The sequence below is a fragment of the Poecile atricapillus genome, chromosome 12, assembly GCF_030490865.1.
Source record: "Poecile atricapillus isolate bPoeAtr1 chromosome 12, bPoeAtr1.hap1, whole genome shotgun sequence".
Taxonomy (NCBI): domain Eukaryota; kingdom Metazoa; phylum Chordata; class Aves; order Passeriformes; family Paridae; genus Poecile; species Poecile atricapillus.
Genome location: NC_081260.1, coordinates 4,206,008 through 4,232,140, shown reverse-complemented (window position 1 = coordinate 4,232,140; position 26,133 = coordinate 4,206,008). Strand labels below are relative to the sequence as shown.

Genomic DNA, 26,133 nt, shown 5'->3' with positions numbered 1-26,133 from the left:
CGCGCCCGCCCGCCCGCGCCCCCTGCCGGCGGGGCGGAGCGGCCGCAGCCGGGAGGCCGTGGAATGGTTTATTGTCCGGGAACGCACCGGAGCGATGGGGCCACGGGCTGTGATGGGGCTCTGAGTATGTGATGGGACTCCGGGCTGTGATGGGGCTCCGGGGATGTGATGGAGGTCTGGGGTGTGATGGAGTTCCGGGGATGTGATGGAGCTCCAGGGCGGTGATGGAGTTCCAGAGATGTAATGAAGCTCTGAGCTTGTGATAGAGCTGTGGGCATGGCCGTGGGGGTCCCCCAGGCTTCTGCACGCCCGTGCCGTGTCTGTGACAACCGTGCCACGGTACCAGCCGTGTGCGGGTCTGTCCTGCTGGGCAGTGGCAGCGCTGGGCAGGGGTCAGCGGGCAGGAACCATGGTCAGCACTCCTCGTCGGCGATGTCCAGGATGCTGCCCAGCAGCGCGCTGAAGGTGGGGCGCTCCTCAGGCTTCTGCGGGGTAAGAGGGGAGCCTGGCTGGAGCCCGTGTCTGCCCCAGCTACACCAGGGTGGCCAGAGGTGTCACCGGGGGTGAAAGCCACTCACCTCGTGCCAGCAGCTGTACATGATGGCATAGACCCGCTCCGAGGCCGCCTGCGGCCGGTACAGGCGCAGGCCTTGGATGACATGCTCGGTTGTCTCACTGTTATTAAACCTCTCGTAAGGCATCTTTCCCAGGGAGTAAACTTCCCACATCAGGACGCCTGTTGGGGGGAACAGCAGGGAGAGCTCATGGCATGGGAGCACCTGTGCCTGCACCTGGTTGGCAGAGCAGTTCCCAACCTCCAAATCATTAATGCTGTGCTCTTACCAAAGGACCAGACGTCAGACTTGCTGCTGAACTTGCTGTACAGCAGCACTTCAGGAGGAGACCACCGCACTGGAAACTTGGACCCCATGGAGCTTGTGTACTCATCATCTAGCACGTACCTGCAGCAGGAAAATGGGTCAGGGTGCCTCACTTGGACTTCACATTTTGCTCCTCCACACAACTGACCAGACCCAAAAGGAATGGGCAGCTCAGAATGATCAGAGGCTGCAGCTCTGCATGGGTTTCAGCAGTAAAGTGTGTTAGTCAGGATTGCAGAAGAGATTGGCTGACATGGAAGCACAGCAAAAGGGGGATGTGGAGAGAAAGCTGCAGCCAGGAGACTGGAGGTAAGGGAAACAAGATGCAAAGAGAGGGGGGAAAGGGAGCAGGGGAGGTAAGAAAGGGATGGTGGAAAGTGGAGAGGCAGAAGTTTGAGCCAGGCAGAGGAAACGGGAAGACAATGGGAAAGCAGAGCTGGAGGGTGGTAGAGGCAAAGACTAAGGTATAGAATTGATGGAAGGAGGAGATGGAGTACTGAGACAGACACAGCAAAGTGACACAGACACATCTACCAGACCTGGAAAGACCAAAATCTGACACTTTCACAATTCCTTGGTCATTCACCAAACAGTTTCGAGCAGCCTGTGAATAGAGAGGTGGAGGCAGTTACTTCTACCTGCTCTTGCCTCTCCCATCCCCCTGTAGCAGGTGAACTTCATCTCATCCCCACCCACTGAACACTTGACCTCACTTTGTCCTGCAAGTACACCTGGACTGGGGCAAGCTAGAAAGTCCTCAGCAGAGAGCAACCGAGGCCTCCAAGCATCCTATTTATCTGTGTAGGGGCGACTTCCCCAGTGGGATTTTGCCTAAAGAAAGCAGCCACAGCCCTACCAGGTCTCTGTGCAGGAACTGCTTGGATTCCAGGTACTCCATAGCTTCACAGACATCCTTGCACATCTCCAGCAGCTCAGCAGGCTGGAACCGCTGCCGTGTTTCCCTCAGGAAGTTCAGGAGGCAGCCATTGGCCATGTACTCAGTGATGATGAAGATGGGACGCTGCTTAGTGCAGACCCCATAGAGCTGCACCAGCTTCTCATGAGACAGGTTCCTGTGTTGGGGATAAAGGCAATTCTGAGCATCTAGAAAGCCAGGCAGCAAAGGAAGTACCTGTGAATAAGGAGAGTTTGGGAAGATAAGGTGCTTCTGGCCCAGCTGACAGTGGAAAACCTCACCAAGGAATCAGCAACAAAATTAGTGGGATTTTGGATGCATTTTGCAGAATATGGGATTGCCCAAGACTGCCCCTCCACACCTCCCAGGAGCGCAGCCATTCTGGCAAGGAGCATCTAGCACTGACCTGCACAGTGCTCACCACTTACATCATGACTTTGGCCTCATCAATAAACTCGTCCTCTGACATGGAGCCCTCCCTGATCATCTTGATGGCAACATTGTACTGGCCTCTCCATTTCCCATACTTCACCACGCCAAACTGCCCCGTCCCGAGTTCCTTCAGGAAGGTCAGATCCTTGGGGTCGATCTCCCACGACCCTAGGACAGAGAGTGGGAGTGTCATGTGGGTGCAGGTTACCTCCCTGCATGGTGCTCCCAGTCATCTGGTGTAGCAAGCCCAAGGAAACTCACAAGCATTTGCTGCCTGAAAATTCATCCACAAAATCAGAGACCTGCTGCTCTAGGGAATGGGAGCAAGGTACCTTGTGGAGTCTTTGGTCAATACTGTCACCAGAGGGCAGTTGGGAAGTGGTTCCTGGGAAGGCTATGAGCCATGGGACAGCCAGGATCCCAGCCTGGGAAAGCTGCTGCCAGCAGGAACAAACCTGCAACCAGGCAACTGTGAGGTGGCCCAGACTGGCTTACCATAGCCAAGGCCAGCTGTGGAAGGAGCACTCTTCTTGTGCTGAGACACAGGGTACTTCAGTCTGGATATGAGCCCTGAAACACAGCAGCAGATTGCCACTCTAGGCTTACCTGCACATTCCAGCAGGGAACACAGCTCCTGCCTTCGGCACAGGAAGGTGGGGATACTGCAGTGCCAGTGAAAACACTGCTGGCTTCACGCTGTCTCCAGAACACTGACCTGCAGAGTTGTGCTGGTGGTAGGTGATAAGCTCTGGGATGCTGTTGAACAGGTGTTTTTCTGCCAGGTAATACTGATTCTGGGGGGTGCAGCAGACGACATAGTGGCGGATCGTGCCTTGGGGGTCTCTGGAGAGGGAGAACTTGAGGTCAGTGCCATGGGGAGGAGAGGCAAAGGGTGAGGGGTACCTGTCTGAGGGAGGAAGAAGCTGTTCTTAGAGCCACTTACGCAGAGGACTTGGCATAGACAGAGACAGTGTATTTCCCTGTCTTGCTGGTGGAATCTCGGACAATGAAGCCCCCTTCCTTACCCTAAAACAGAAAGGGAAAGGTCACTTTGTGGTTGTGGGGACTGTGTGTGACTGTAACAGGCAAAACTTAAAGTGAATGAAGATCATAGCATGGCTGGAGAGGATGCAGTGTGTCCTACTTCCAATCCCTGCATGGGAGGCAACCTCTTGAAGTGGCTGCCTGAAGGAGGTGACATTGGGATCGGGAAGGTTCCTGGGGCTGTTGGAGAAACACTCCTCTCCCAGAAAAACCAGGGTTGGTGCCATGCTGGACATAATGTGAGAACAGCCCATGGAGGGCTGGTGTGTAGACCAGACCCAGCCTCAGGAGGCAATGCTTACCTCCTGTTTCAGCAGTTGCTCTGCCTGGCTCCGAGTGATATTCTTTGAGTACCACCTGGAACAGGGACACAGCCATCAGGGAGATCTCCACAGCCCAGTCTGACCCTGGCCCAGCCAGACGGTGCAGAGAGCAGGGCAGGGATGGCTGCTAGGGGCTGGGGGCTGTCAGAGAAGGTGGAAGAGGGAGAATGACCCAGCCAGGCTGGGCTCATGGGCTGTGCAGGGTAACAACCAGATGGAAAATGTCTCCAACCAAGTGCAACTCGCCAGGTCCCTGTGCCCTCTCTTACTCAAAGATCTCCAGGGAATTTCTGGTTTCAGTGACGTAGTTGCTGGGGATGTATCCTTCCCTCCTGCAGGAGAAAAGGGGCTGGTCATGCTCCGATGGAGGAGGCCAAGGGGAAAGGATATTCCCGTCTCAGGAGGCTGAGTAGAAGTGGGTTCAAAACCTGGTGCAAACCCTTCTGGGGAGGGCTGACACCCCAGCTGGCTTCAGCCTCCTCCCCCTCCTCCTCAGGGCAGCCCACAGGTGGGCAGGCAGCTTGTCCTCACCCTTGGGGTGCCAGAGGGGTGTGTTTGCCCACCAGTGCCTGAGCACCAGGGCAGGGCAGCGCTGCAGAGCCATGGCCATGGGCAGTGGGAGCTCTCACCCATTCTTGTCAAGGGCTTTCCACCAGGGCAGGTGGCTCTCCTCCAGGATGAAGTACTCCTCGCCCTTCTGCAGCTGCAGGTCCTGTGCGTTCATTGGCTCGTAGTTGTAGAGGGCCACCACCTTCTTCATCTCCCCTGCTGTGCTGGGGGCTGGCTTGGGAGGCACAGGCTTCATCACCATCTTCCCACAGGGAGAGGGAGAGCGTGGGACATGGTCAGGCTTGCACACACACCACGTGAGACCCTTCCCAAGCCTGGCAGGGTAGAGGTCTCAGGCAAGGTCAGCACAGTGTTCGTCTCAGCTCCCACATGTATCTCTACCAGAACACCAATTTTGTCTCCCTGGACTTTTTATGAAAACATTTTCCCCCATCTCCACAAAAGATAAGTGTTTTCTCTTTACCTTTTGGCTTAACCAGTGAGTCCTAAATCAACTGATGTAGACTGAATGAGTCCCAGGTTAAGCCAAAAGGTCTCTCTCAGCTGTCCTGGGAAACCTTAGGGTTGAGATCATTTGACTTTGCTATAGGCCTTTGGGCTCCATCCCCTGCTTCAAGCTCCTTTTCCCTTAGGTCACCCCATGACAGTCACCATCTTGACATCCCTCCCCAGAGGAGAGTCCTGGCCTGTACACCTCTGAGCAGTCATTGAACATATTGGCTTTCTCCAGGTAGACCTTTTCTCCAGCACCTTGGAGCAAACCCTAATGCTGGTCTTTACCTGGTCCTCCTCAGGAGTTGGGGGAAGGGGCTTCTTTGTCTTGCGATGTGACCGCCCAACTTTTAAACCTTCAGAACAGAGGAGAGGCTAGGGTGAGAAAAGATCCCGGTCCCTGCCTGTGGGTGCCCCCCAGGGCAGGGGGATGAGGGTGCCTGGTGTCTTACTGCCATTCCTGCTCTCCAGAATCTGGCAGCCCATGGCGTTCTTGGCTGTCTGGGAGCAGCACAGGTACTGGCCATCGATCCAGAAGCAGGGGTGGTACTTCTGGACCAGGTCGCTGTTGTACCGAATCACTGTGGCAGAGGAGGAAGATGTGTGTGAGCCAGCCTGCTGCAAGAGTGCTCTGCTCCCTGAATGCAAGTGGTCAGCTGCATTAAATAATTTCCTCTCAGCTGTGCTGCTGTTCCTTGTGCCCTGATGTTCAGGTTTCCCTCAGCTTACCACTCTTGTTTCAGTGCTGTGGCTATGCAATCCCTGTGCCAGGCTTGGCTCTCAGATCTGATTTAAGCTCTTGAACAGCTCTGCAAAGGGGCATGAGCACACTTGGAGCCAGCAACAGAAGGACCTCCTGCCAGCCAAAATATCCAATAACCCCCAGGCTGCCCTGACCTATGGTTGACAGCTCTTTTGAGCCCTTTTTTTTCCAGAAGTGGGGTGGGAGGCCAGTGCTGTGCCTGGCTTTTCCATGGGGAGAGGAGGGCACTGCCACCACACTGTGCCTGCTCAGAGACTTCCTCTGCAGGGAGAATAGTCCCCTGCCAGGCAGTTTCCTCATGCTTGTCCCCAAGCTAGAGGGACAACTGGATGTGCCTAAACACTGCCAACAGCCTGGGGCTGGCCCACAGCAGCTGCATGGGGTGCAGAGAGCCTGTTCTCTGCTGGACTAAGAGGCGGACATCTCGTCAGCAAAAAGGCAGCATTTTGTCTCTCTTCCTTGTGGATTCTACACTGGCTTGAGCTGCCAGAGCAGCCCTGCTCCCTCAGCAGGGAAGTGGGGGGAGGACGGGCTGCTCTGCTGGGGCTCTTGTGAGATAAGCGACTTCCCCGTTATCGGCCTGCCCCTCTTCCGCCTCGCTCGAGCCGACTTCCCCGTGTCAACTCAAGCAGCTTATCCCACCCTGCCAACACAAAGCCACGGAAAGACACACACACATGCGCCAGGAGGCAGGTACAGGCAGCTCCAGCAGATTTTGGGTGGTTGGAGCCCCTTGGCACAGTGCTGGTGCAACACATTCCCAGCTCCAGGAGGGAGCACCCACCCAGCTGAGTATTAGCCCAGCATCACCGAGCATCAACTTGGGGTGGTTTGGAAAAGATGCTCCCTGGTTCCCAGCAGGCTTGTAGTACATGTTTCCTAAAGCACTGGGCACTCAGCCCTCACGTGCCAAGGCAGCAGAGCTGTATGGCCACAATTGCTATTTCCTCTTGCCCTCAATGATTTCTGAGCCTGCTTGAGCCACTTTGGAGCAGGTTTGTGAGACAGCAAGGAGCCTCAGCCAAGGTAGCTGTGGTGCTGCAGAGGGTTATAGTGCCCACCTGCCCCGGGCAGGAGCAGCTTGCTCTTCCTCAGGCATGGGATAGGTAACCATGAGCCAGCAAGCTGCTGGGAGCCTGGCTCTGTGGGTCAGGCACAGCTTCCCAAAGGAGCTGCAGAGCCCCTGCACTCACCACTCTTCAGCTGATGGATCCAGCGCTTGCGCAACTCCTCCGTGGGCGAGAAGATGTAGAGGGGCCCTTCGTCGTAGACCACCTGCAGGACCACGAACCTCAGTACCGTAGGCAGGGCTGGCTGCCAGGGGGGAACCGAGCCTTGTGGCCACCCTGAGCCCTGCTGGTGTCTGCTGGCCCCGCATGGTGCTCGAGGGACCGTGACAAAGAGGTTAAAAATAAGCCCCCTCCCCCGAGACTTTCCACTTCCTTCTCTGATTTTCGGTGTGCCGGGGGTGCACTGGGTGCCAGCAGGGCAGGCAGCTGGGCTGGGGGCTGAGTGTGCAGCCAGCATCCCTCCAGCATCAGCCAGGGGACTGAAAGGGGCAGGATAGAGCTCTGAAGCAGGTTTCCATCTTAAACAGAGCTCGGGGCTCAAAGAGGCTCACCTGGCTGCCCCATGCACTGTGGACAGCAGCAGAGTGTCTCCAAGCAGTTGAGTGACACCTGGCACTGGGGCAGTGATGCCGTGTTTGATCCCAGGCCCCTGTGGGGTCCACCCCTCAGGACCTGCTGCCAGGCAGAGTGGATCAGCAGAGGGTGCAGTGAAAACTCACCTGGAAGGGGTAGGGGAACCGTTCGATGATTGAGATCTGCTCCATGTTGTTGTAATCCTCCCCTTTCCTCTGGAAGAGAGAGGCAGAGATGGATGCTGGCATCCTGTTGCTCAGCTGCTGGTATCTCCTCTGGAGCAAGCCCACAGCTATTGGCATCCTCCTGATCTGCATCAAGCTGGACCCCTGGTATGGTAAGGACAGAGCCCCCCACCCCCAGCAGGGCTGTCCCCCACTGCCACCACCCCAGGGACTCTCCCTACTCCCCCAGCGAGGGGACAGCTGCAGGGACCCTGGGACCCTCCTCACCGGGACCTGTCGCTCAGGGGGAGGGTTGTTTTCAGGTGCCACTGTCTCCACACAGGTGATCTTCTCAATGTCCACGGAGCCCTTCTTACTGCCCCGGCGCTGCAAGAGACACTCTTGGTTCAAACAGTCACCATGTGGAGACCCAGAGAGACTCAAACTGACCCCTCTCCCTGTCCAACCACCCTTGGGCTATGTGCTGGCAAGGGACAGTGAGTGACCCCTGGACATTGGCATGGTGCAGCCCCTGTGGCTGCAGACTCACCCCCCGCTCAAAGTCATACTCGTAGTAGGACAGCTTGCTCTCCGTCAGCAGGAACAGGCGCTTCTTGAAGTTGAGGGGAGATGTTTTCTTTTTCTGCTGTGAGCGCTTCAAGAAGATGCTCTCCAGGATGACACTGGCCATGTCAACCCCCGGTCTCCCCCGTGCTGCGCTCACCTGGTTGCTGTGGACAAGACAATGCTGAGACGGCGCTTGCTCAGCCCAAAGCCTGCTGAACCTCGCTCAGGTGCACTCTACCCCTTGCCCCAAGGGCAGACAGGGGGTGTTGGGACCCCCACAGCAGGGGGAACCAGCCGCAGAGGTGCGAGGGCAGGTCAGTGTGGGTGGTTTGTGATGTGACCTCTCCTGGCCCCTCTCATCAGCCTGCAGACAAAGCCACCACCCGGATGGCTCCTACTCCTGCTGAAGAGGCCCCCAGGATATGCAAGATGGACAGAGAGAGCTGGAGAAAGAGGGAAAAGGGGGAAGCCTGGAGCCCCAGAGAGGAGAACGGAACCAGCTGTGACACCCCACAGGCGCTCCTCCCCTCCAGCTCTGTGCATGTGAGCTTGTGTGGGCTGTTTCCTCCTGCCCCACCACAGCCACTTTGTGCTGGGGATGTGCTGATTTGGCAGCGTGCAAGGGGTGGCCACGGGAGACCAATCCCTAAAAAGCCATGGGTAGGTCCTGACCCTGAAAAGTCACAGTGCAGTGCTGCCGAGAGCACAGAGTAGCTCCAGAGTCATCCTTCCCCTGTGTGTCCATGGAGCCCACAGGAGTGCAGGGATGGAGCTCAACCACACTTCCTCCCCTGTGAGCAGCACTTGTCAGTGGCCAGGCTTGAAGGGCTGACCCAGCCAGCAGGCAGAGAGGTTAAATCCTCCCCCAGCCATCAGCAAAGCTCCCCTGAGCCTCTCCAGGGCAGGGCAGGGCAGGGCAGGAAAGGGCTCATGAGAGCTCTGCATCCCACTGCTGCCTGGCCTTTAGGGGTTGGAAATTGCCTTGGCCCATCTCTTGGAGCAGCCTGTGCATCTCACGGTATAGTCAGGAACTGTGACCCTCAGGTGGGCCCCCAGAGCCACGTGGCTGGAGCTGTGGGCTGTGACCAGCACCTGACTGCAGCCTGGGGAGCTGATGAGTGAGCTGTGTGGAACCACCGCTGAGCTGTGATCCCCTGGCTCCATGTCTCCTGCCTGACCACCTACGGTCCCTGCTTCCCCTTCACCCACACCTTGTTCCCTTTTTTTCCTCCTATAAGCACAGCTTTGGAAAGCAACCTGGGAGAAGTTGTTTTTCTCCCCTGCTCCCCACAGCTCATCTCCTCAGGGAGAGGCTCAGAGGTGGGCCAGAGTTAGGGGTTCAGCCCCCCATTCCCCAGCTGAGTATTCCATCCACTCTCCCCACACAGGAGGTGGGCATTGGCTCGCTCACAACAGGGGTCAGTGGGGAACAAAGATGCCAGGAGCCAGTCCCATACACTGTGCCTCTCTCCAGGGCATGCCCCAGCATGGGGATGAGGAGCAGAGATGTTCTCCCACCTGCTGACAGTACCTACACCCTCCCAGCACAGCCCCTGCTGCTGCAGTACTGACCCTGCCCCACTGCCCCCAGAGAGGCTGGGGACAAGCAGAATTCCCTCTCCCAGGCTTCCCTCTTCCCTCCTTGTGGCTCTTATGGCTCAGACTTTTCCAGCTTGTTTGGGTGGTCAAAAAAAAAGCCCCCAACTTAAAAAATTAGTCATTAGTCTTCTGGAAAAAACAGCAGCCTGAGTGTGCTGATTAAGGCCTCAGCAAGAGGGATCTGGGGTCCCTGCAGGTGGCTGGTGTAGCCCCTGACCCCCAGACTGCTGGCAGGGTGGTGGATGAGCCCCAGGTGATCCCATAACCACCCTGATGCTCTCCAGGATGAGAGCCCTCCAAATGAGGCCCTGTGCCTCATTTTCCCTACTTAGAAAGTGTGGCTGCTGATCCTGCTTCCCAAGAGCAGGAGGGCTCCTGTTGCCCTCCCTGGCACAGACACAGGGGCTGAGCAGAGGGGCCCTGGGCTCCAGCCCATCCCAACTGCAGTGCTGGGTCCCTGGAGCTTTCCCTGGAGTCACAGCAGCGGGGTCATGGCCAGCAGTGCCAGGCAGGTGGGACACATCCTCACTGTGTCCTCTGGATGGAACTGCCAGAGGGGAAAGGACAATGAGTGTCTCAGAGGGCTGTTGTGCCCCAGCACGGCTCAGCCTCCCTGTCCCCAGCACTGCCACCAGACCTGCCTGTCCTCAGCGTGGTGGGTGCCCCACAGGACTCACCCCCACAGCCACCATTGCTGTGCTGACAGCAGATGGGTGGGTGGAAGCATGTCCTGTGTCCCATAGCTGGTCTGACTTCCTGCCGTGCTCACACCTCGGCTCAGTGTGCTCTGAGACCAGCAGGCCCAGCACACACTGCTGGCCTCATGCCACTGGACACTGTGTCCCAGCATAGGAAGGGTGACAAAGTGTGAGTGACAAACGTCACAGCCCCCATGCTTCAGGCTGAGCCCTGAGAGTGCCGAAAATGATGGGTGGGAGGGACAGAGGGGGAAACCTCCTGCATGGGAGACTCGTAAGCAAACCCAGAGCTGCACCCCAGCAGCGCCCACAAAAAGCACAGGTGAGGAATGGCCAAAGACACTAGCAGAACGCCAGCCCCTGCTCTTGGCCTCCCCTGGGGTCCCTGGCATCCACACACCACTGTGATTCCCTGCTCCAGCACAGCCTGCAGCCCCTGGCACCCCCACTCTGCCCCACAGCCCCATGGCCAGGTGACCGGGGTCAGATGCCACCTGCTTGGAACTGGTTAGGCTGTGGGACAAGGCAGAGCCCTCCCAGCTTGGCTCACCTGCCCCATGTGTCCTGTGCCCAGCATGGCTCTCCTGCCCCCGAGGAGCTCAGCAGAGGCGTGAGGCCACCAGCACAGGCCACATGGAGGCACACACCACCCCCACTGTCCCACAGCCACATCAGCCAGGCCCCAGTGGTGCCCAGGAGCCCAGAGCCCAGTGCTGCCCCATGCCATGGCTCCAGGGGCTCCATACTCACCGAGCCCTCCCGCCGCCGCTCCGGCCAGCCGGGGTCCTGCCGTGCCCACCCCGGCGGGTTGGGGTGGCTGTGGCAGCAGGGACGAGGAGAGACGGCAGGGTGCACAGGGAGGAAGGACGGGGCCGGCCAACCCCACCCTTTCGGTTCCCCTTTTTTAGTTTTCTGACTCAGAGGCAGCATTTGTGTTTCCTCCTGCAGAGAGCTGGGTTGTTGCCGTGGGGTCACCAGGCCACCGGCCATGGCCGGAGCCTGCCTGGGCTGTGGGCAGTGCCAGGTGTTGGCTGAGCTGGCTGACCATCCTTACGTTGTCCCAAAATGGGTTCTTTCACCCCATGTACGTGAGGCTGATCCCCAAACAGAACCAAGGTATTTGGTTTATTCACAGTTCTGTGCAGAAAGAGGTCTTGGTGGCAAATTCACAAAGCCAGCAGAGTGACTATCAAAACTTTTCACTGTTTATACATTTTTTGCACATGACATCATTCATTAGCATTCTAACTTGTAGTGTTAAATGACTCCCTCGCTTCTTATGTTAATTAGGCCACATGTTCAGTCTTTCTCTTCGTTAGGGTCGCTGGTCCGTGAGTTGGTGTTGTGATCTCCCCATGCTGGAACCTCTCTTATCCACTCAGAGCTGATTCAGGACACTTGTTGAATTAGCTTTGCTAGTTACATCCTTGTCTTGAGAGTTCTGCCAATTGTTCTTGTGCTCCTAAATTCTGAATTCTCTGTGCACACTATCAGTGGTAAATCCTTCTTCCCAAGCCTTGTTAACTCCCAGCCAGGTCGGAGATCGCTGAAACTTGTCAAGCCCTAAACCTTACCAAGACAACTCTGTTGACAGATAATTTGTCTTTGAAACACCTGGACGTCACCTGCAGCCGGCAGCTCCCACAGCCCCCGGCCCGGTCACACCCAGGCCCACAGCCAGCCCCCTGCGGCCATGGCTGCCGCCCTGCTCTCCTCCCACCGCCAGGGGGCGCCGTGCCCCGAGCTGCCCTGCGCGCTCCTCTCTATGGTCTCCAGCTCACATCCACTTCCGCTTCCGCCCAGCGCCTTCTCTCCGGGCCGCCGCCACCGCCGAGATGGTGAGTGCGGGAGCTGGGCCGGGCTCCATCCGCCTGCATCCGCCCCGGGACTGCGGCGGGCCGGGCTCCCTGCGCTGCGATGGGTGCGTGCTGGGCGGCCAGGCCGGTGCGGGGGCTTCCCCACCCCGGATTACAGCGCGGGGCCCGAGGGAAGGGGAAGGGCGGGAGCGGGGCCTTCGGAGCGGGATGTGGCGTATGCGCAGCGGCCCTGACCGACTTCTCTCCTTCTCTTCCAGGTGAACGTGCCGAAAACCCGCCGGACCTACTGCAAGAAGTGCGGGAAGCACCAGCCGCACAAGGTCACGCAGTACAAGAAGGGGAAGGACTCGCTCTACGCGCAGGGTGAGGACGGGCTCGCTCCGGGGAGCTGCGTGCGCTGCGGGTGTCGTGTGCCCTGCACGGGTGGTGTGGATTGGGAGCATTTGTATGGCTGGGGAGGACAGCTTGACCTAAAGGATGTTGTGTCCAATAAAGGGAACTAAAAAAGTAAGACAAAGGGAGGAAGCCTAAGGACTTGTCAACCCAACGTAGTTTGGGATGGTTATCGTATAGAAATGTTTAACTAATTGGAGAATGTGCTCTGGGTGAACCGAGCTGGCTGTGAAAGCACAACTCTGGAGCCCAGGCTGCCCTGCCTGCTGAGCATGGGCTGTGAGTTTAAAATGTGCTGGGTGTTTAGTCGAGGTGAAGGAAAGTGAATCTAATGGTAACTCTCCCAGTAGTGATGTGGATTAATTATGCAAATATCACCTGAACGGGACTGTATAAATGTTTTTGGCCCTTCGTGTCCTGGCTTTGAGGATTTACCATGCAGCACCCTTCTCTGCACAGAACTCTGAATAAATCAAGTCCTTGACCTTGTGTGTTTGCTGGGTGCACAGTGAGGGAAATGTTCCACTTTTGGGGACAGTACAAGAGCCATGGCCATGGGCCAAGCATGAGGCTGCTGGAGGAGGGAGGCCCTGGTTCTGCTGGGATTTAGGAATTGCCAGTTGTGCTTGTAGCATCTCCTTGGTTGTTGCCTGACCTGAGCCATTTTTTCCTGCAGGAAAGAGGCGCTATGACCGGAAGCAGAGTGGATATGGGGGCCAGACAAAGCCCATCTTCCGTAAAAAGGTGAGTGAGTGTTGCTCCTCAGGAACAGGAAACTTCCTTGGCCACCCACATGGCCAGCTGAGGGAGGATTCCTCAGTGCTCTGCTCTGGCTGTGTTAGGGCAGCTCTGTGCTGGCTGTGCAGGCGCCCCCTCATCACAGAATGGGTTGGAAGGGACCTTAAAAGGTTATCTTGTTCCCACCTTGCCAGAGGCGCAGGGCCACCTTCCGCTATCCCAGGTTGTTCTGAGGCCCATCCAGTCTGGCCTTGGAGACTTCCAGGGATCCAGGGGCAGCCACAGCTTCTCTGGGCAGCCTGTGCCAGGGTTTCCCCACCCTCACAGGAAAGAACGTTTTCCTACTCTCTAACCTAAATCTCTGTCAGTGTGAAGCCATTTCCCACTGCCCTTTCACTCTGTGCTCTTATAAAAAGTCCTTCTCCAGCTCCCTTGTAAGCTCCCATCAAATACATGGCCCATCTCCTTGTCCTTTGTCATGGAGATGCTCCTCGTTTGTAGGGTGACCTGGGTTTGTAGAGCAGGTTCTCAGCTTTGATGCTGCAGGGGAGTGGGGTCTTTCTGGGAGGGACATTTGCAGTGAAAGGAATGTTTTTTTCACTGCTTGCCCAAGGGGAAGGGCTTGGCAAAGGGAAAGGAGCTGTCTGCTTGTTTGGTGTGTTATTTACAGTGGGGAAGCACAACCCAGTGGGTGGATTTGTTACTTTGTGTGAATTGTTTAGTTATGCTCATAGAGCTGCTTGGCTAGTTGTTGGGAAGCCCTGGTGTCCTGCTGGAGGTGTACAGGAAACCTTCCAGCAAGAAGTAAAAAATAAGGCAGAAGGTTTTCAAGTTGACTTTGTGCCAGGAAGTGGGGAAAGAAAATGCTTCTGCAAGCAGGGTGCACCAAGCAGCTGCATTGCTGGCACTCTATATCTGTACATTGCAATTCCCATTTCTGTTTTTCCCAGTCAGCATTGTATGGATGACTACCTGAGGCTTTCAGCTGGTGGTTACAGCCCTGACCAGCTGCTACAGCAGCATCCCAGTTTTGGATTCTTCCCTCTGCAGTCTTCCAGGTTTCATCCAACTTCTGAGTAGCTGCAGGGCTGCATTGAGCCTGTTGTGTCACTGTTCCTTCCAGAGAAAGTTTGCTGGTTGTGTTGCTTCCAGATGTTTCTTTTGCCCAATTTTCTTCTGTATTTCTCCTGAGCACTGCTAGTCTGTGCTCCCACACTGTAAACATGCAAGTTTCTTGCTCTGTTCAGTGGAACAGACTTCTCCAGCATGGCTGATCCCTGCAGGAACCAACCCTGCCCCACTGAATGCTTTAGCCAGCGCCCTTTTTGTGGAGATACAGATCCACTTTACTCCTGTACTGATCTTTAAAGTGTCTTCTTGTTTTCAGTGGAGCCTCACTGTGTTTGTAGTCTCTACACTTTGGGAACAGACCAAGTGTTCAGGAGTGCAGGGAACAAGCTCTCCCTGAGAGCAGCAATTTGTCTACTTGGGGATGTGTGGTTCATTGAAACACCTTGCTCCTCCTCCCAGGCCAAGACCACCAAGAAGATTGTGCTGAGGCTGGAGTGTGTGGAGCCCAACTGCAGATCCAAGAGGATGCTGGCAATTAAGAGGTGCAAGCACTTTGAGCTGGGAGGAGACAAGAAGAGAAAGGTGAGTTTGTGTTCTATGAGTGGTTGAGAAAGGGGGGCAATACCCAGTGGTGAATAAACTCACTCTTGTCTCTTGCTTCTTACAGGGCCAGGTGATCCAGTTCTGAGCGTCATCCTACTCGTCGTTACGGACCGTATTAAAGTAATTAGATTGATCCCTTGCTTTTTTAATGTGTTTTCTCTTGGGGTGGGAACTGTGAGTACATCAACTCAGCAGGGAGGTGTTGCTTGCAGAACCATTTAACAGAACAGTTTTTAACCTGGCTTTTGAAAAATCCCTGCCAGTGGCTGGGATCTCTTTACTGTGTTTCCAAGAGGTGTTTTGTAATGGGTTCCAGTCACCTCTCTGCCTGAACATGGTGCAGGCTCGTTTATGAACTCACCTGAACAGTCCCTGCACTTGGCTGTAGGCCCCTTTTTACGAACAGCTGTACTGCCTTGAGGAGCAAAGGCCTTGGAGCAGCCAGTGGGTTTGGTACCTGCACCATTAGGCAGGTGCCTAATTAGATCATTAGGCAGGTGCCTCTCAGCTGTGGCAGCTGAGAGGTGAGGGACAGCTCCATGCCTGTGGTTGCTCCTGGCACATGGTGCAACAGGCCTCAGCTGCCTTCCCCTGTGCTGTTGGCTTCTCTTAGCATTTTCCTTGAAGGAAGAAGGCCAAGCACAGCAGTGAAGTTTCAAATGGGCAACAACCAGACAGAGTGTGGTAGACTGTGGGGACAGCTTCCCCTTAGAGAGGAACTTTTCTGTGAGTAGGAAGTCTGCTGTTAGCAGGTGCTGGTAATGCAATGCAGAGTTTATCCTTAAGGAAAACTTCCTTATAGTGGAAATGGAACTGGAGGATGGAGAGATGCTTCTTCACATCTTCATAGTGATTGAGAGCACTCAGTTACTGAATGTAAGGGAATCTGGTTTTGCTTATTAAATACTGGCTGATGTGATGGCCTTTTCAGATTAGTATAGGCAGTGGTGGCTTTGGCCTGTGGTGTGGACTGTATGGCTGTATTATGTCAGCTTCACTGAGTGCTGTTTCTAGTAATCATCAGAAATTTCACAAAAACTTACACAACTGGAACAAACTGGCCTGGTTTCTAAACCATGTTTCAATTCCAGATACCATGCTTTACTCTCATACACTGCAAGTAAGAAAAAGCATAGCCTTTTAAAGGGATTTTAATCAAAGTGCTTAATCACAGAACAAATCAAGAAATCCTGATTGTATTGCAGTCAGAAGAGAATATACTTGCACATGATGGTTGCTTAAGTGATTATCCATCTCCTGTCTCGGAAAGCCCATGTTATTCAACCTAAAGGCTCCTGCCAGCAGTGGGAAGCGAGCACACAGGGATTTCTGGGAGGGAGGATTCCTGGAGAAAGGGGACTGCAGTGGCCATATGAAGAGTGGAGAGGGAGTTGACATCTAAACTGAAGTGACAGCCACTGGTGAGAGATTCTTGGAATGAGGGGAAACCCTCAAAAACTTGAGTCCTAAGGCATGATAGCAGCTGTCAAGAAAGTTGCTGAGGAGTGCAACGGTTCATGTCAGTCCCTGAGTTGTCAGAAAATGGAAGTGCATGTCCATGCTCTGAGTGAAGTGTTGGGTTTCCTCAGCGAGGGTGGGAGCAGCTTTTCTTGGACTGTGTGCCCTAGTCTGAAAAAAGAGCAAGGTGGCCAGGGTGTGTTTCCCTGTTGTCCCTGAAATGCTCAAGGACAGCTGTAAGATGCTGCCTGTGCATCCCTTGCCTTTCCTTGCTTGGTAGTGGCAGTGGGTGTAGACAGGAGTTGCTGCGCTGCTGGAGCCCTTCCATCCCCTTGGAGGAAGAGTTGGGTGAGATGCCAGGGAAAGGGGCACTGCTCTGCTGTTCACCCTTTCTCTGTTACCTCTTGATGATGGAGTGATGGCTGTCACATTAGGCTGAAGGTTCAGATAATGAATGCCTGAGAAAAAAGGCACCTGCTTGGAAGAAGGAGATGAGTTTCCTGCCACAAGTTCAGCCAGAGCCTGAGGCTTAGGAAAAGATTGTCTTTGTGCTGCCTATAGTGGCAGGACTTTGAGCAGCACAGTGCCTGTGGGGTTCACCTCCACGCTCAGGGAGGAGATCCAGCTGTAAACGCCCCAGTCCCTGCTGGCTGGCAGCACCTGTCGGATGGAGCAGGCCGGGTTGCAGGCCAGCCCATTGCCAAGGAGGGTGAGGGAGAAGGTGAAGTTCTGGGGTCCTCCAATCTCCTGATGGTTCAGCACTGCCACAGCGTAGGCTCGGCCAGACAGGGGCCGCTCCCACAGCTGAAAGTTCTTGTCCTGCCAAGGAGAAAACAAACCCAGGGCTCAGGCTGTGGGAGGCTGAAGCGGTGGTCTTCATGCCTGTCTGTTCCAGCAGGCTTCAGGAACAAAGGGGCTCACTGGGCTCCTGTTCCCAAACCCCGAGCACCTCTCCATCCCATCTGTGCCCCACTCTGCAACCCCAGCCCCCTCTCCTGCTGTACCTTGACAAGCTGGTATCCCTGCTTGCCCAGTGGATCCTGGTTGATGGCGATCACATCTTTGTTCTGGAGCAGACACTTGGCCTCAGGACTGATGTGCCGCAGGTCGTTGGACATGAACAGGGGAGCGGCCATAATGGCCCACATGGCCATCTGAGTCACCGACTGGTCCCAGCTCAGCCCAAAGTTTCCAATCACCAACTATGACAAGCAAACAAAAAGTGCCTGGTAACGCTGCCTGCTGAGGAGAAACTGGGCCAGCAGAACCAGGAAATCACAGGGTGGGACCTCTCTGGAGCCTGGCTAGATAGGCTGAGTGCCAGGGGCAGGACCAGCTGGTTGGAAAAAGCAAGGCATGACTGCGTGGCAATTTAGGATGAGTCCCTGGTGGAAGTGAAGAAAGCTCTTTAAGTGGCTAGGCAGTGTTGAAGAATGCTTTTGGATTCAGATCCTTGCAATGCATCTAGGGGTTTTCACTCCGGTGGGACATCAGCACTTGGGAGAATGTCCCCCACACCTGTGTTCTGAGCTGGTACTGCTTGTGGAGGCTGCATGACACAAAGATGGTGCTTCCTTGGTACTATCCATAGCTGCAGTTCTCTTTCCCTTTCTACCCTGGACCTTCTCATTATGATTCTGATCCTAGGGCCCCATCAGAGTTCTGCCTCTCAAGGTTTCTCCCCTGCTTCTCTCCCTTCCCATTCTTGGCCCACAGCTGAGGGAAAGTTTTTTTGCTGATGCTTCAAGTGGGGTGGGTGTTGCTGTACTTGCCATGTCAGGATCATTCCAGCCCCCTGGCCCAGCTATCTTCACAATGGTGTCCTGGTGAAGTGCTGTCCAGTCTAAAATACTCTTGATGCTGCTCCAGGAGTCATAGACATCATAGAAGTTCCTCCAGTGGTTGCAGTACTGCTTGATCTCTGTGTAATTGGGCTGCCAGAACAATGAGTGTGGTTAGAGCACCTGTACAGAGCACCTGGCTGTACAAGAGTGTCAGCAAGGCTAGACTGGACCAAAGGTAGCTTGGGGGAGAACCAGGATAACAGCTTCCATCCCCATCTGGATGATCTAGTGCATGTTGATTCCCTTGAATGCTTTGTGCCCAGTAACTCCACTCTTGAGACATGGTCCAGACAACACTACTGCTCCCCTAGGGAGAACTGTTGTGACCACCCGTTCTGTTACAAAATTTTACTGAAGGTGTGACAAAGCCAGTGGGATTAAACTAATATCCCAGTAATTATTGCTATTTCTTGGGTTTACACCCTTTGGTGAGTAATGCATTTAATTCCAGTAGGAGGGAATGGCACCATCCTGTCACAGTGGCACAGAAGCCAGCTGTGGGTGGAGGGCAAGGTGTCAGCCACAGACCCTGGCTGGCAGAAATCTGTCACTGAACAATGTGGAGGATGTCACAAAACCTCTCAGGGTCCCCAGAGCTGTCTGTAAGGCTAAGCCTGCAGCATTCTGTGTCCAGGAGGAGTTACACTGAGCTATCTGCTAGGCTGTGTGTCTGCACTGCCAATGTTTTGCTGCTTAGCTCCTCGGAGAGAGGAAGCAGATGGATGCTGTGGTTTTTTTGGCACAGTCCATCTGGGCTGAGCCTTCGTGCTGCAGGATCCTACTGAATCTGTTTCAGCAGAGCAATGGTTCAGGAATGCTTCAGGGCTCTGGAAGAAAAAGTTTTTTCCTCCATTTTACAGCCTTGTTCCCTGTCAGAATGGAGAGCAGCAAGTTTCTCAGGATGCTGTTTTGCAATCTCAAATGTTTTTCTCTTTTTCCCACTTGAGCCCCAGGATAAACCTTGGGAGGCACTTCTTACCTGCTGCACAGGCCTCAAGTAGAAAGGCCACTCGCAGGAGTACACAATGCTCCTTCCAGTCTTGTTCAGGGCCAGAGACATGCGCCTGTATCCTAAAGGAAGAGCACAGACAGAGGTTGCACAATCTTCTTGGTCACACAGCTGAACTAATCCAATGTCACAGGTTCAGGTTTCAGTTCAACTCTTGCAAAATTAAGATTGAACGCATTTTTGTGGTTGAGATACCACAGGGAGGACATTAAAGTCTGCTGTTGGCCACCTGCCTCCCAAGGACGGGAGCTTTGCTTTGGCAGGCTGCTGCTCCAAGACTGCTGATCCCTTTGCACATACAGCCGGAGGAAGAGGTTAAAAGCTTTCCTGTATAGCATTTTTCCTCTAGATACCCAGGAAACACAAGTCAGTATCTATCAAGCAGTGCAGCTTTGCTGGGTAATGTAGGAGTACATTCTCATGAGGCACTTGCGCCATATGGACTGGGCAGGAATGCAAAAGCTCTAGTTTTTCCTGTCCTTGTCCCCAAACAGCCCTGTTAAGTCCCTTCCAATTGGCAGAGAGGAAATGAAGTCTGCTCTTTCCTCTGGAACTGCTTTAGTACAACTGGACTGTATCTGGGTTACACATATGATCCAACAGGAGCTCTCAGCTCAGCTGTCACTCAGGGTGCTGAGCTGTGCTCCTGTCTGTGGCAGTTGGCATATGCCCCACCATCTGCTCTGATGGGATTGTCACTTGGGCAGGTTCTCCCTGCCAGGCAGAGACAGGACTTTGTGCAGGATTCCTGCTGCCAAGCATGGTGGTGCTGATTGTGCCAGCAGCCAGAGAGCCCAGTCAAGAGAAAAAAGCTCCCCAAGTTAAAGTGTTCTACCCAGAAATCTACTCCTGTGGTTCTGGGATTTGCGTGTGCTTCAAAAGCGTTTGTAGCAAGTCCCCTCAGCACAGGGAGCTGCTGAGCTTTCAGCTGCTGGCTTGCCAGCCTTTGTGCAAATAACTTCTGAAGTAGTATTTACACTGGTGTACTTTAAAAGGAAAACCTCAGTAGGAATTTTATGCCATAATTCCCTTCATTTTTATCTCTTAAAAGCCTTCCTAACTGTTTTTTTCATGGCTGACACAAGCTGTTCTAGCTTCAGGCTGATTCACATTGACAAGGCCCCACCAAAGGGATTAAGGGTTAAGTGTGTGAAACGCTCTGGGCTCTCCAGTGCAGGCACTGCAGAAGGGCAAAGCCTGTGCTGAGTTAATAGCTGAGGGAGCAGCCTGTACAGCCACCCCCAGAGCACACAGCTGATGTGTCTGTGCTCTGCATGATCCACACTCTGAGCTGAGAAAGCTCCTTTTCCAAGCTGTCCGTGAAGGATAGCACCAGGAGACTGGGCAAGTAAAAACACTTAACACAGCAACACTCAGCACCTTGGGTTTAAGAACAGAACCTCAGATTTGCTTTTGTAAGCAAGTCTCTTAAATGAGTATATTCAGGGAAAAGCGAGTCCCTGGTGCCTGATGCTGGGCTGTAAAATTGCTGCTGCCTGCAGAATATTCCCACCCATGGGAATAGCTGCCTTGAGCCTATGCCTACCTTCTGCCAGCAGCTCCAGTGAGTCAGAGTTGCAGCCATCAAATTTGAGCAGGTCCACACCCCAGGAAGCAAATGTCTGGGCATCCAGCTCATAGTGGTTGTAGCTGCCAGGGAAGCCAGCACACGTCTTGTTCCCAACATCGCTGTAGATTCCCAGCTTCAGACCCTTGGAGTGGACCTGTGCGTGCAGACAAAAACAGACCCTGGGATGGTGCAGCAACAAGGCAGGAGGAAGAGGATTTGGGGCAGCAAGGGAAGCAGAACCCCACGGTGGGGCAGGGCCTTATCTCAGCAGTGCTGCAGCCGTACCCACCCAGCCGTCCCGCCCTCCCCTGCTCCCAGGCTGGGTCTCCACCGTGCCGTGGTGGCACTCACGTAGTCGGCCAGCTTGCGGATCCCACCGGGGAACCGCCTGGGGTCCGCCTGCAGCCTGCCCTGCTTGTCCCGCGTCGGGGCCATCCAGCAGTCGTCGATGCAGATGAACTCGTAGCCGGCGTCCCTCCAGCCCTCGGCTGCCATCCTGTCCGCCATCTCCACGAACAGCTGCTCGCTGGGCACGGGCAGCGCGCACGACCGGCAAAGAGAGCGGAGAACGCCTGATGTCTACCACGGGCACAGCCACGGGGCTGGGCGGGCAGGGAGCACACGGGGGAGCGCGGGGAAGGCACAGCGGGTGCCAGAACACCGGGCCGGCTGCCCGCTACCTGGGCTGCCCCGGGCTCCCCGGGTACCCGCGCCCCGCGGCGGTACCTGACGCAGCGGCGCGGCTCGGCGGCGCAGTCGGTGCCGCAGAGGAAGCGCTCCCAGTGCAGCCAGCCCATGGGCGGTGTCCGCGCCAGGCCGTTGTCCAGCGCCAGCGCCGCCGCCACCGCGGCCGCCGCCACCGCAACCCAGCGGAGCATCCACCGCGCTGCCGCCATCGCCCCGCCGCGCCGCGGGACTGCCGCGTGACTGACAGCCCGGATGCCCAATCCTCGGGGAATCGGCGGGCGGGGCTGGCCGAGAAACCAATCACCGCGCGGCACCGCCCGGCATCGCCGCCAATCCCGGGCAGCGAGGCGCGAGTAGCCCCGCCTCCTCCCGCGGGTCACGTGGGGCGGCATCACGTGACTGAGATGGAGGGGCCCATGGCGGCCTGGTCGGGTCTGGCCGGCGCTGCCGGGAGGTGCCGGGGGAGCCGCGCCCGGGGCGGCTCCGTCCCTGTGGCCGCCGGCAGCGTGCCCAGCTGGCCAAGAGACCAGCGGCACCTGGCCGGTGCAGCAATAGTGTGGCCAGCAGGACCGCGGCAGTGTTTGTCCCCCTGCGCTGGGGCCGCACCTCGAGCCCTGTGTCCAGCTGTGGGGCCCTCGGTTCGGGAAGGACATTGAGCTGCTGAAGCAATAAAGCTGGGGAAGGTCTGGAGCACAATGAGGAGAGGCTGAGGGAGGTGTGGGGGCTCAGCCTGGAGAAAAGGAGGCTCAGGCGTGTCCTTATCACTCTGCACAACTCCCTGCCAGGAGGGTGTAGCCAGGCGGGGCTCAGGCTCTGCTCCCAGGGAACAGGGCACAGGATCAGAGGACATCATCTCAAGCTTTGCCAGGGGAGGTTTAGGTTGCATATCAGGAGTAATTTCTTCACAGAAAGGGTGATTAGACATTAGAATGAGCTGCCCAGCAAAGTGGGGTCACGGTCCCTGGAGGTGTTCAAAGACTGGACGTGATAATCAGTGCCATGGTCTGTTTGGCAAGGTGGTGATTGGTTGTAGGTTAGACTCCAGCTCAGGGATCTTTTCTGGCCTTAATGATTCTGTGTGCTCAGCAGTTCTGGGGCTGCTTGAGGGGCTGGGGGCTGCTGAGGGCAGGGTGTGGGTCTGTGTGGGTTCTGTGTGTCAGCACAGGGTCCTGGAGAAGAGGGCATTGTACCCCTTGGGCTCAGGACTTGGTTTTAGCCCCTGGGCCCTCTGCCTCAAAAACTCTGATAAGCTCCTGAATGAGCCTTCTTCCTGAGCACCCTCCCTGTGCTCTTCTGTCAGATCCAGCCTGATCCAGAGTGTTGATTATGGCCAGGCTGTTTGCTGCCTCTCTGCCTGCATGTGTGAGCTCTTGTGGTGTTGGATCCAGCCTGTCTCTGCTTGGGATGCTTGTTCACATCCAGATCTTTGCACTCAAAGATTTTGGTCTCTCCTCACCAAGTTCAGCCACAAGAATAAGCCATGGTCACTGGGCATGGCCCCATTTGCACCAGTTACATCTGACTGGTAGTTGAGCTGAGCACCTCTGGAAATGGGCAGTGCTGGTGTCAGCAGGACCTGGAGAGCTGTAAAGGGCACCTGTGTGCCAGCCAGCATCTCTAAGGTGAGCCCTGGATTGATTCCCTGTTTTTGCAGGAGCAACGTGGCTGTGAGCAGCATTGATAGCATGTGTGGCCTGTCAAGGAGACTTGGAGGCTCCCACTGCCAAGGCAGCAGTGGGAAATAGGATGTGAGGAGACAGTTCTCCCTTGTGCCTCTCTCCCAGGGCTGGACCAGCCCTACAGCCCCACTGGAGCTCTTGTGGGTGCCACCAGAGCAGGAGGAGGGGGACAGGATGGAACCACAGCAGGGCACAGAGCTCTGGATGCCATCGAGGCATCTCGCTAGGTGTCCTCCGATCCCTGCTCTGGCACATCCAGGGAACAAAAGCTCTTCAGAGCCCGTGGGCTGATAATCACTCCTTGTTTCAGTGCTGGGGTCCTCCCCCTGTCCCTTGGGGAGCTGAAGCGCAGAGATTTCTCAAAGTTGGACAAAACAAGACACCCGGAGGCTGGAAAACCTCATGGCTTTGTTTTCTCTTGTGCAAAACGATACTCCAGAGCTGGGCAGTTATCCCCTATTCCCAGAGTTTGGGAGTGCTGCAGGGCTGATCCCTGCTGGTCTCTGTTCCAGCACCCTCACTGTTGCTTCCCAGGTGTCTTGCCTGTCCCCATGAGTACCTGGCTCTCACACACCCCTTGGGATGGGGAGCCATGGGGTGCTGTGTGGGCTGCATGTACTGGCTGGTGTCCCCAGAGCGGTGCAGGCTGGTCCCCAAGCCATGCTGTGGGGTGGATGTGGCCATGGTGGTGTGGGGTTTGGCAGGGCTCTAGTGCAGCCTCTCTGAGCAGGTGGAGGTGACAGGCTGTGGTGTGATGCCACAGCTTGAGTGTTAGGGGATGCCCTGGGACGCCTCTGTCGGGGGGACAGCTCTTGCAGGGCTGTGCTGAGGGCTGGGGTGCTGGCACAGCCACTCTGCTAGAGGATTCTGCACCTGGACCTTCCCTGTGCCAAAAAGCTCGGGTCCCCATGGGGGGTGTGGTCCTGTGAGGGCCCTGTGCCCGTGGCGTGGCTGATCCCAGCAGGGCACACTGCCAGTCCTGCTCCTGGTGCTTTTTCCCACTTGTAAAGGGGCATTTTCCCACTTGTGTCCATTTTCCCGCTTGTAAACAGGCAGCCCTGGCCTGCTCAGAACTGTCTGGCTGACTTTTGGAGCTTGATATTTTCTTTAAAATAATTCTGTGCTCAGGCAATGTGCAAAGGTTTCTCAGAGCTGTCACCTGTTCCTGTGACATTGTGCTGCCCTGGCCTTGGAGTTGGGGTCAGTGTGGGACAGGCTGTCCTGCAGGCATCACTTTGTCTGCACAGGATGCTTTGCTGAACCTCTGGCAGTTGGAGTTGCCCCGCAGGAGCTCCAGGCTGTGGATGTGGGCAGAGGCCCTGGTGAGGGAGAGGGGGAAGAAGGGAAGGTTTGACACCCTGATGCTGCCAGGGACAGCAGCAGAGCTCAGTGCCAGCAGGGTCAGGCACTCTGTGGTTGGTGGGACAGGGGCCTGGCTGGCATGTCACTGCAGTGCCCAGCCAAGGGCACATTTCCTTGGCCCCACACGGGCCCCCCAAGGGACCCTTGGGGCTGGCAAGGGGCCCTGCTGCCCCCAACCTGTGTATGCTCCTGGCCCTGGGCATGCTGCAAGCAGGAGCTGGGAAGCTGCCAGTGCTGATGATGCTCATTTTGCTGTCTGTGAGTTCCATTAACCTGGTGTTAATTTCATTAACTTCCTTTAAAACCAGCAATTAGCTTGGCCATGGCTGTTGGTCCTGTGCCCACAGCTGCTGTCTGTGGTGACTGGGATGCACCCGCCAATGCACAGCCTTGAACAAGGAATGGAAAACTGATTCTGTCCAAAGACTGTGGGCTTTGCTGGGGGGCTGGGCCACCTGGACTGGTCCCTGGCCATGCTGTGAGAAGACATGGGGATCAGCACCCCTACCCCCAAGATGTGAGGGACCCACTGGAGCTTTGTGCTGGAGGGCAGTGGCAGCCCTGCAGCTGTGAGGGTGTCCCAGCGACTCCCAGTTCAAACTGGGCTGCTGGGAGGACCAAGGGCAGGGTCTGAGTGCTTCTCCTGACTCTGAAAGTGCTCTCACAGACACCACAAGTACTTGCAGAGCCAAGGGGCAGTGCTGCCCTTACGCCTTTTCAAGTGCGATGCGAAAATGAGCTCCCCCACCTTGCTATGAGCGGTGCCTGAGACCCGGGGGCTTTGGAGAGATATGTTGGGTTTTTACATTTTTCATTTTTTTCTGGGATGTGCTGGTCCCTGGAGCTGAATGGCTCAGGGATGACTGCAATGTTTGTTTCCAGACAGACACTGAGTGCCCAGACGTGATGTCCTGACTCCAGAGCAGGGAGTGAAGGGATCGGTACTGGTGTGAAATACCTCACGGCTCTCCCCTTGGCTGCGTCCTCTCTGGGTTTGGGGTGGGGACAGCAGAAAGACCCTGGGGAAGCTTCGTTTGTCCCATCTAAAGAACAACCCCAGCACCAATCCAGCGTGGGTGCAGCTTGCTTTCTCTCGTCCCTGCCTCAGCAGGCCCTCGGTGGGGCCGGGCGGGCGATGGGGCTGCGAGGTACCAACAGAGCTGGTCTGTGAAACTTGGCCGGGAGCACAGAGGGAGATTGATGTTTGCTCGGGCCCTCAGCTGCAGGCTCTGCCCGCCCCTGCACCAGCTGGGGACAAAAGCCCCGGCCCCGGGTGGCACTGCAGGGCTGGCGTAAGCCCCCCAGGACAGCTGGCAGCTCTGTAAGGTTGGCGCCTGCCCAGCAAGCCAGAGTGATGGGGCCGAGGGGCCATGCAGGGAGGTTTGCCCTTGGGATGCTGCACATGCTCGGGTGTCTGAGCTCCACCGCAGAGCTGAAACCCCCCCCGGCCCCACCTCTGCCTCATCCTGGGTCCTGTCCCCTGGCCAAGCCTGGATGGGTGGAAAGAGGCTGGGGTGACTGTGGGGAGCACCCCACAGAGCTGGGTGGGGAGAGAAGGTGATGAGGTTTGGGGCTGAGGGCTTGCAGGGGGCTCCTGCACAGCCCTCCTGGCATCTCCCACGTGGGATTAAATGTGACAGTCATCATTATGTCAGAAAAATCACCCATGGAGAGGTAATGATATTTATATGGGTTAATGGTGGGTCAGGGCTCCTGTCCCCACAGGGCAATTGTGCCCTTGTCCCCTCCCCACAGTGTGAGTGGGAGCTGGCTGCAGTGTTCTTGGCAGAGACAAATCCCCGGCACACAC

General features: G+C 55.9%; 3 protein-coding genes across 6 annotated transcripts; 1 reads left to right on the top strand and 2 right to left on the bottom strand.

Annotated features, from left to right (window-relative positions):
- Positions 1–15: 15 nt before the first annotated feature.
- On the bottom strand, positions 16–10,988 carry BTK (Bruton tyrosine kinase). Of its 3 annotated transcripts, XM_058847414.1 has the most exons (20): positions 10,843–10,949; positions 9,723–9,941; positions 7,779–7,959; positions 7,517–7,615; positions 7,211–7,279; positions 6,615–6,696; positions 5,111–5,239; positions 4,947–5,014; positions 4,226–4,407; positions 3,866–3,928; positions 3,576–3,630; positions 3,173–3,255; positions 2,945–3,072; positions 2,725–2,799; positions 2,226–2,397; positions 1,738–1,954; positions 1,421–1,485; positions 844–962; positions 579–736; positions 20–485 (listed from the first exon to the last, which is right to left on the bottom strand). In XM_058847414.1, exons 3-20 carry the CDS (start codon positions 7,917–7,919, stop codon positions 414–416), a joined length of 1,977 nt encoding a protein of 658 aa, XP_058703397.1. In that variant the 5' UTR covers positions 7,920–7,959; positions 9,723–9,941; positions 10,843–10,949; the 3' UTR covers positions 20–413. The 3 variants fall into 3 exon arrangements, with proteins under 3 accessions (XP_058703398.1, XP_058703397.1, XP_058703393.1); XM_058847410.1 differs by lacking the exon at positions 9,723–9,941 and having other exon boundaries at positions 21–485; positions 10,843–10,988; XM_058847415.1 differs by lacking the exons at positions 5,111–5,239; positions 9,723–9,941 and having other exon boundaries at positions 16–485; positions 10,843–10,988.
- Positions 10,989–11,770: 782 nt separating this feature from the next.
- RPL36A (ribosomal protein L36a) lies at positions 11,771–14,847 on the top strand. 2 transcript variants are annotated; one of them, XM_058847420.1, is made up of 5 exons: positions 11,771–12,013; positions 12,167–12,272; positions 12,979–13,046; positions 14,571–14,693; positions 14,779–14,847. In XM_058847420.1, exons 1-5 carry the CDS (start codon positions 11,786–11,788, stop codon positions 14,797–14,799), a joined length of 546 nt encoding a protein of 181 aa, XP_058703403.1. In that variant the 5' UTR covers positions 11,771–11,785; the 3' UTR covers positions 14,800–14,847. The 2 variants fall into 2 exon arrangements, with proteins under 2 accessions (XP_058703403.1, XP_058703404.1); XM_058847421.1 differs by having other exon boundaries at positions 11,833–11,930.
- A 1,005-nt stretch (positions 14,848–15,852) lies between these two features.
- On the bottom strand, positions 15,853–21,527 carry GLA (galactosidase alpha). Its single transcript, XM_058847417.1, has 7 exons — positions 21,322–21,527; positions 20,947–21,121; positions 20,572–20,749; positions 18,996–19,087; positions 17,945–18,106; positions 17,177–17,374; positions 15,853–16,991 (listed from the first exon to the last, which is right to left on the bottom strand). Exons 1-7 carry the CDS (start codon positions 21,489–21,491, stop codon positions 16,728–16,730), a joined length of 1,239 nt encoding a protein of 412 aa, XP_058703400.1. The 5' UTR covers positions 21,492–21,527; the 3' UTR covers positions 15,853–16,727.
- Positions 21,528–26,133: the final 4,606 nt, after the last annotated feature.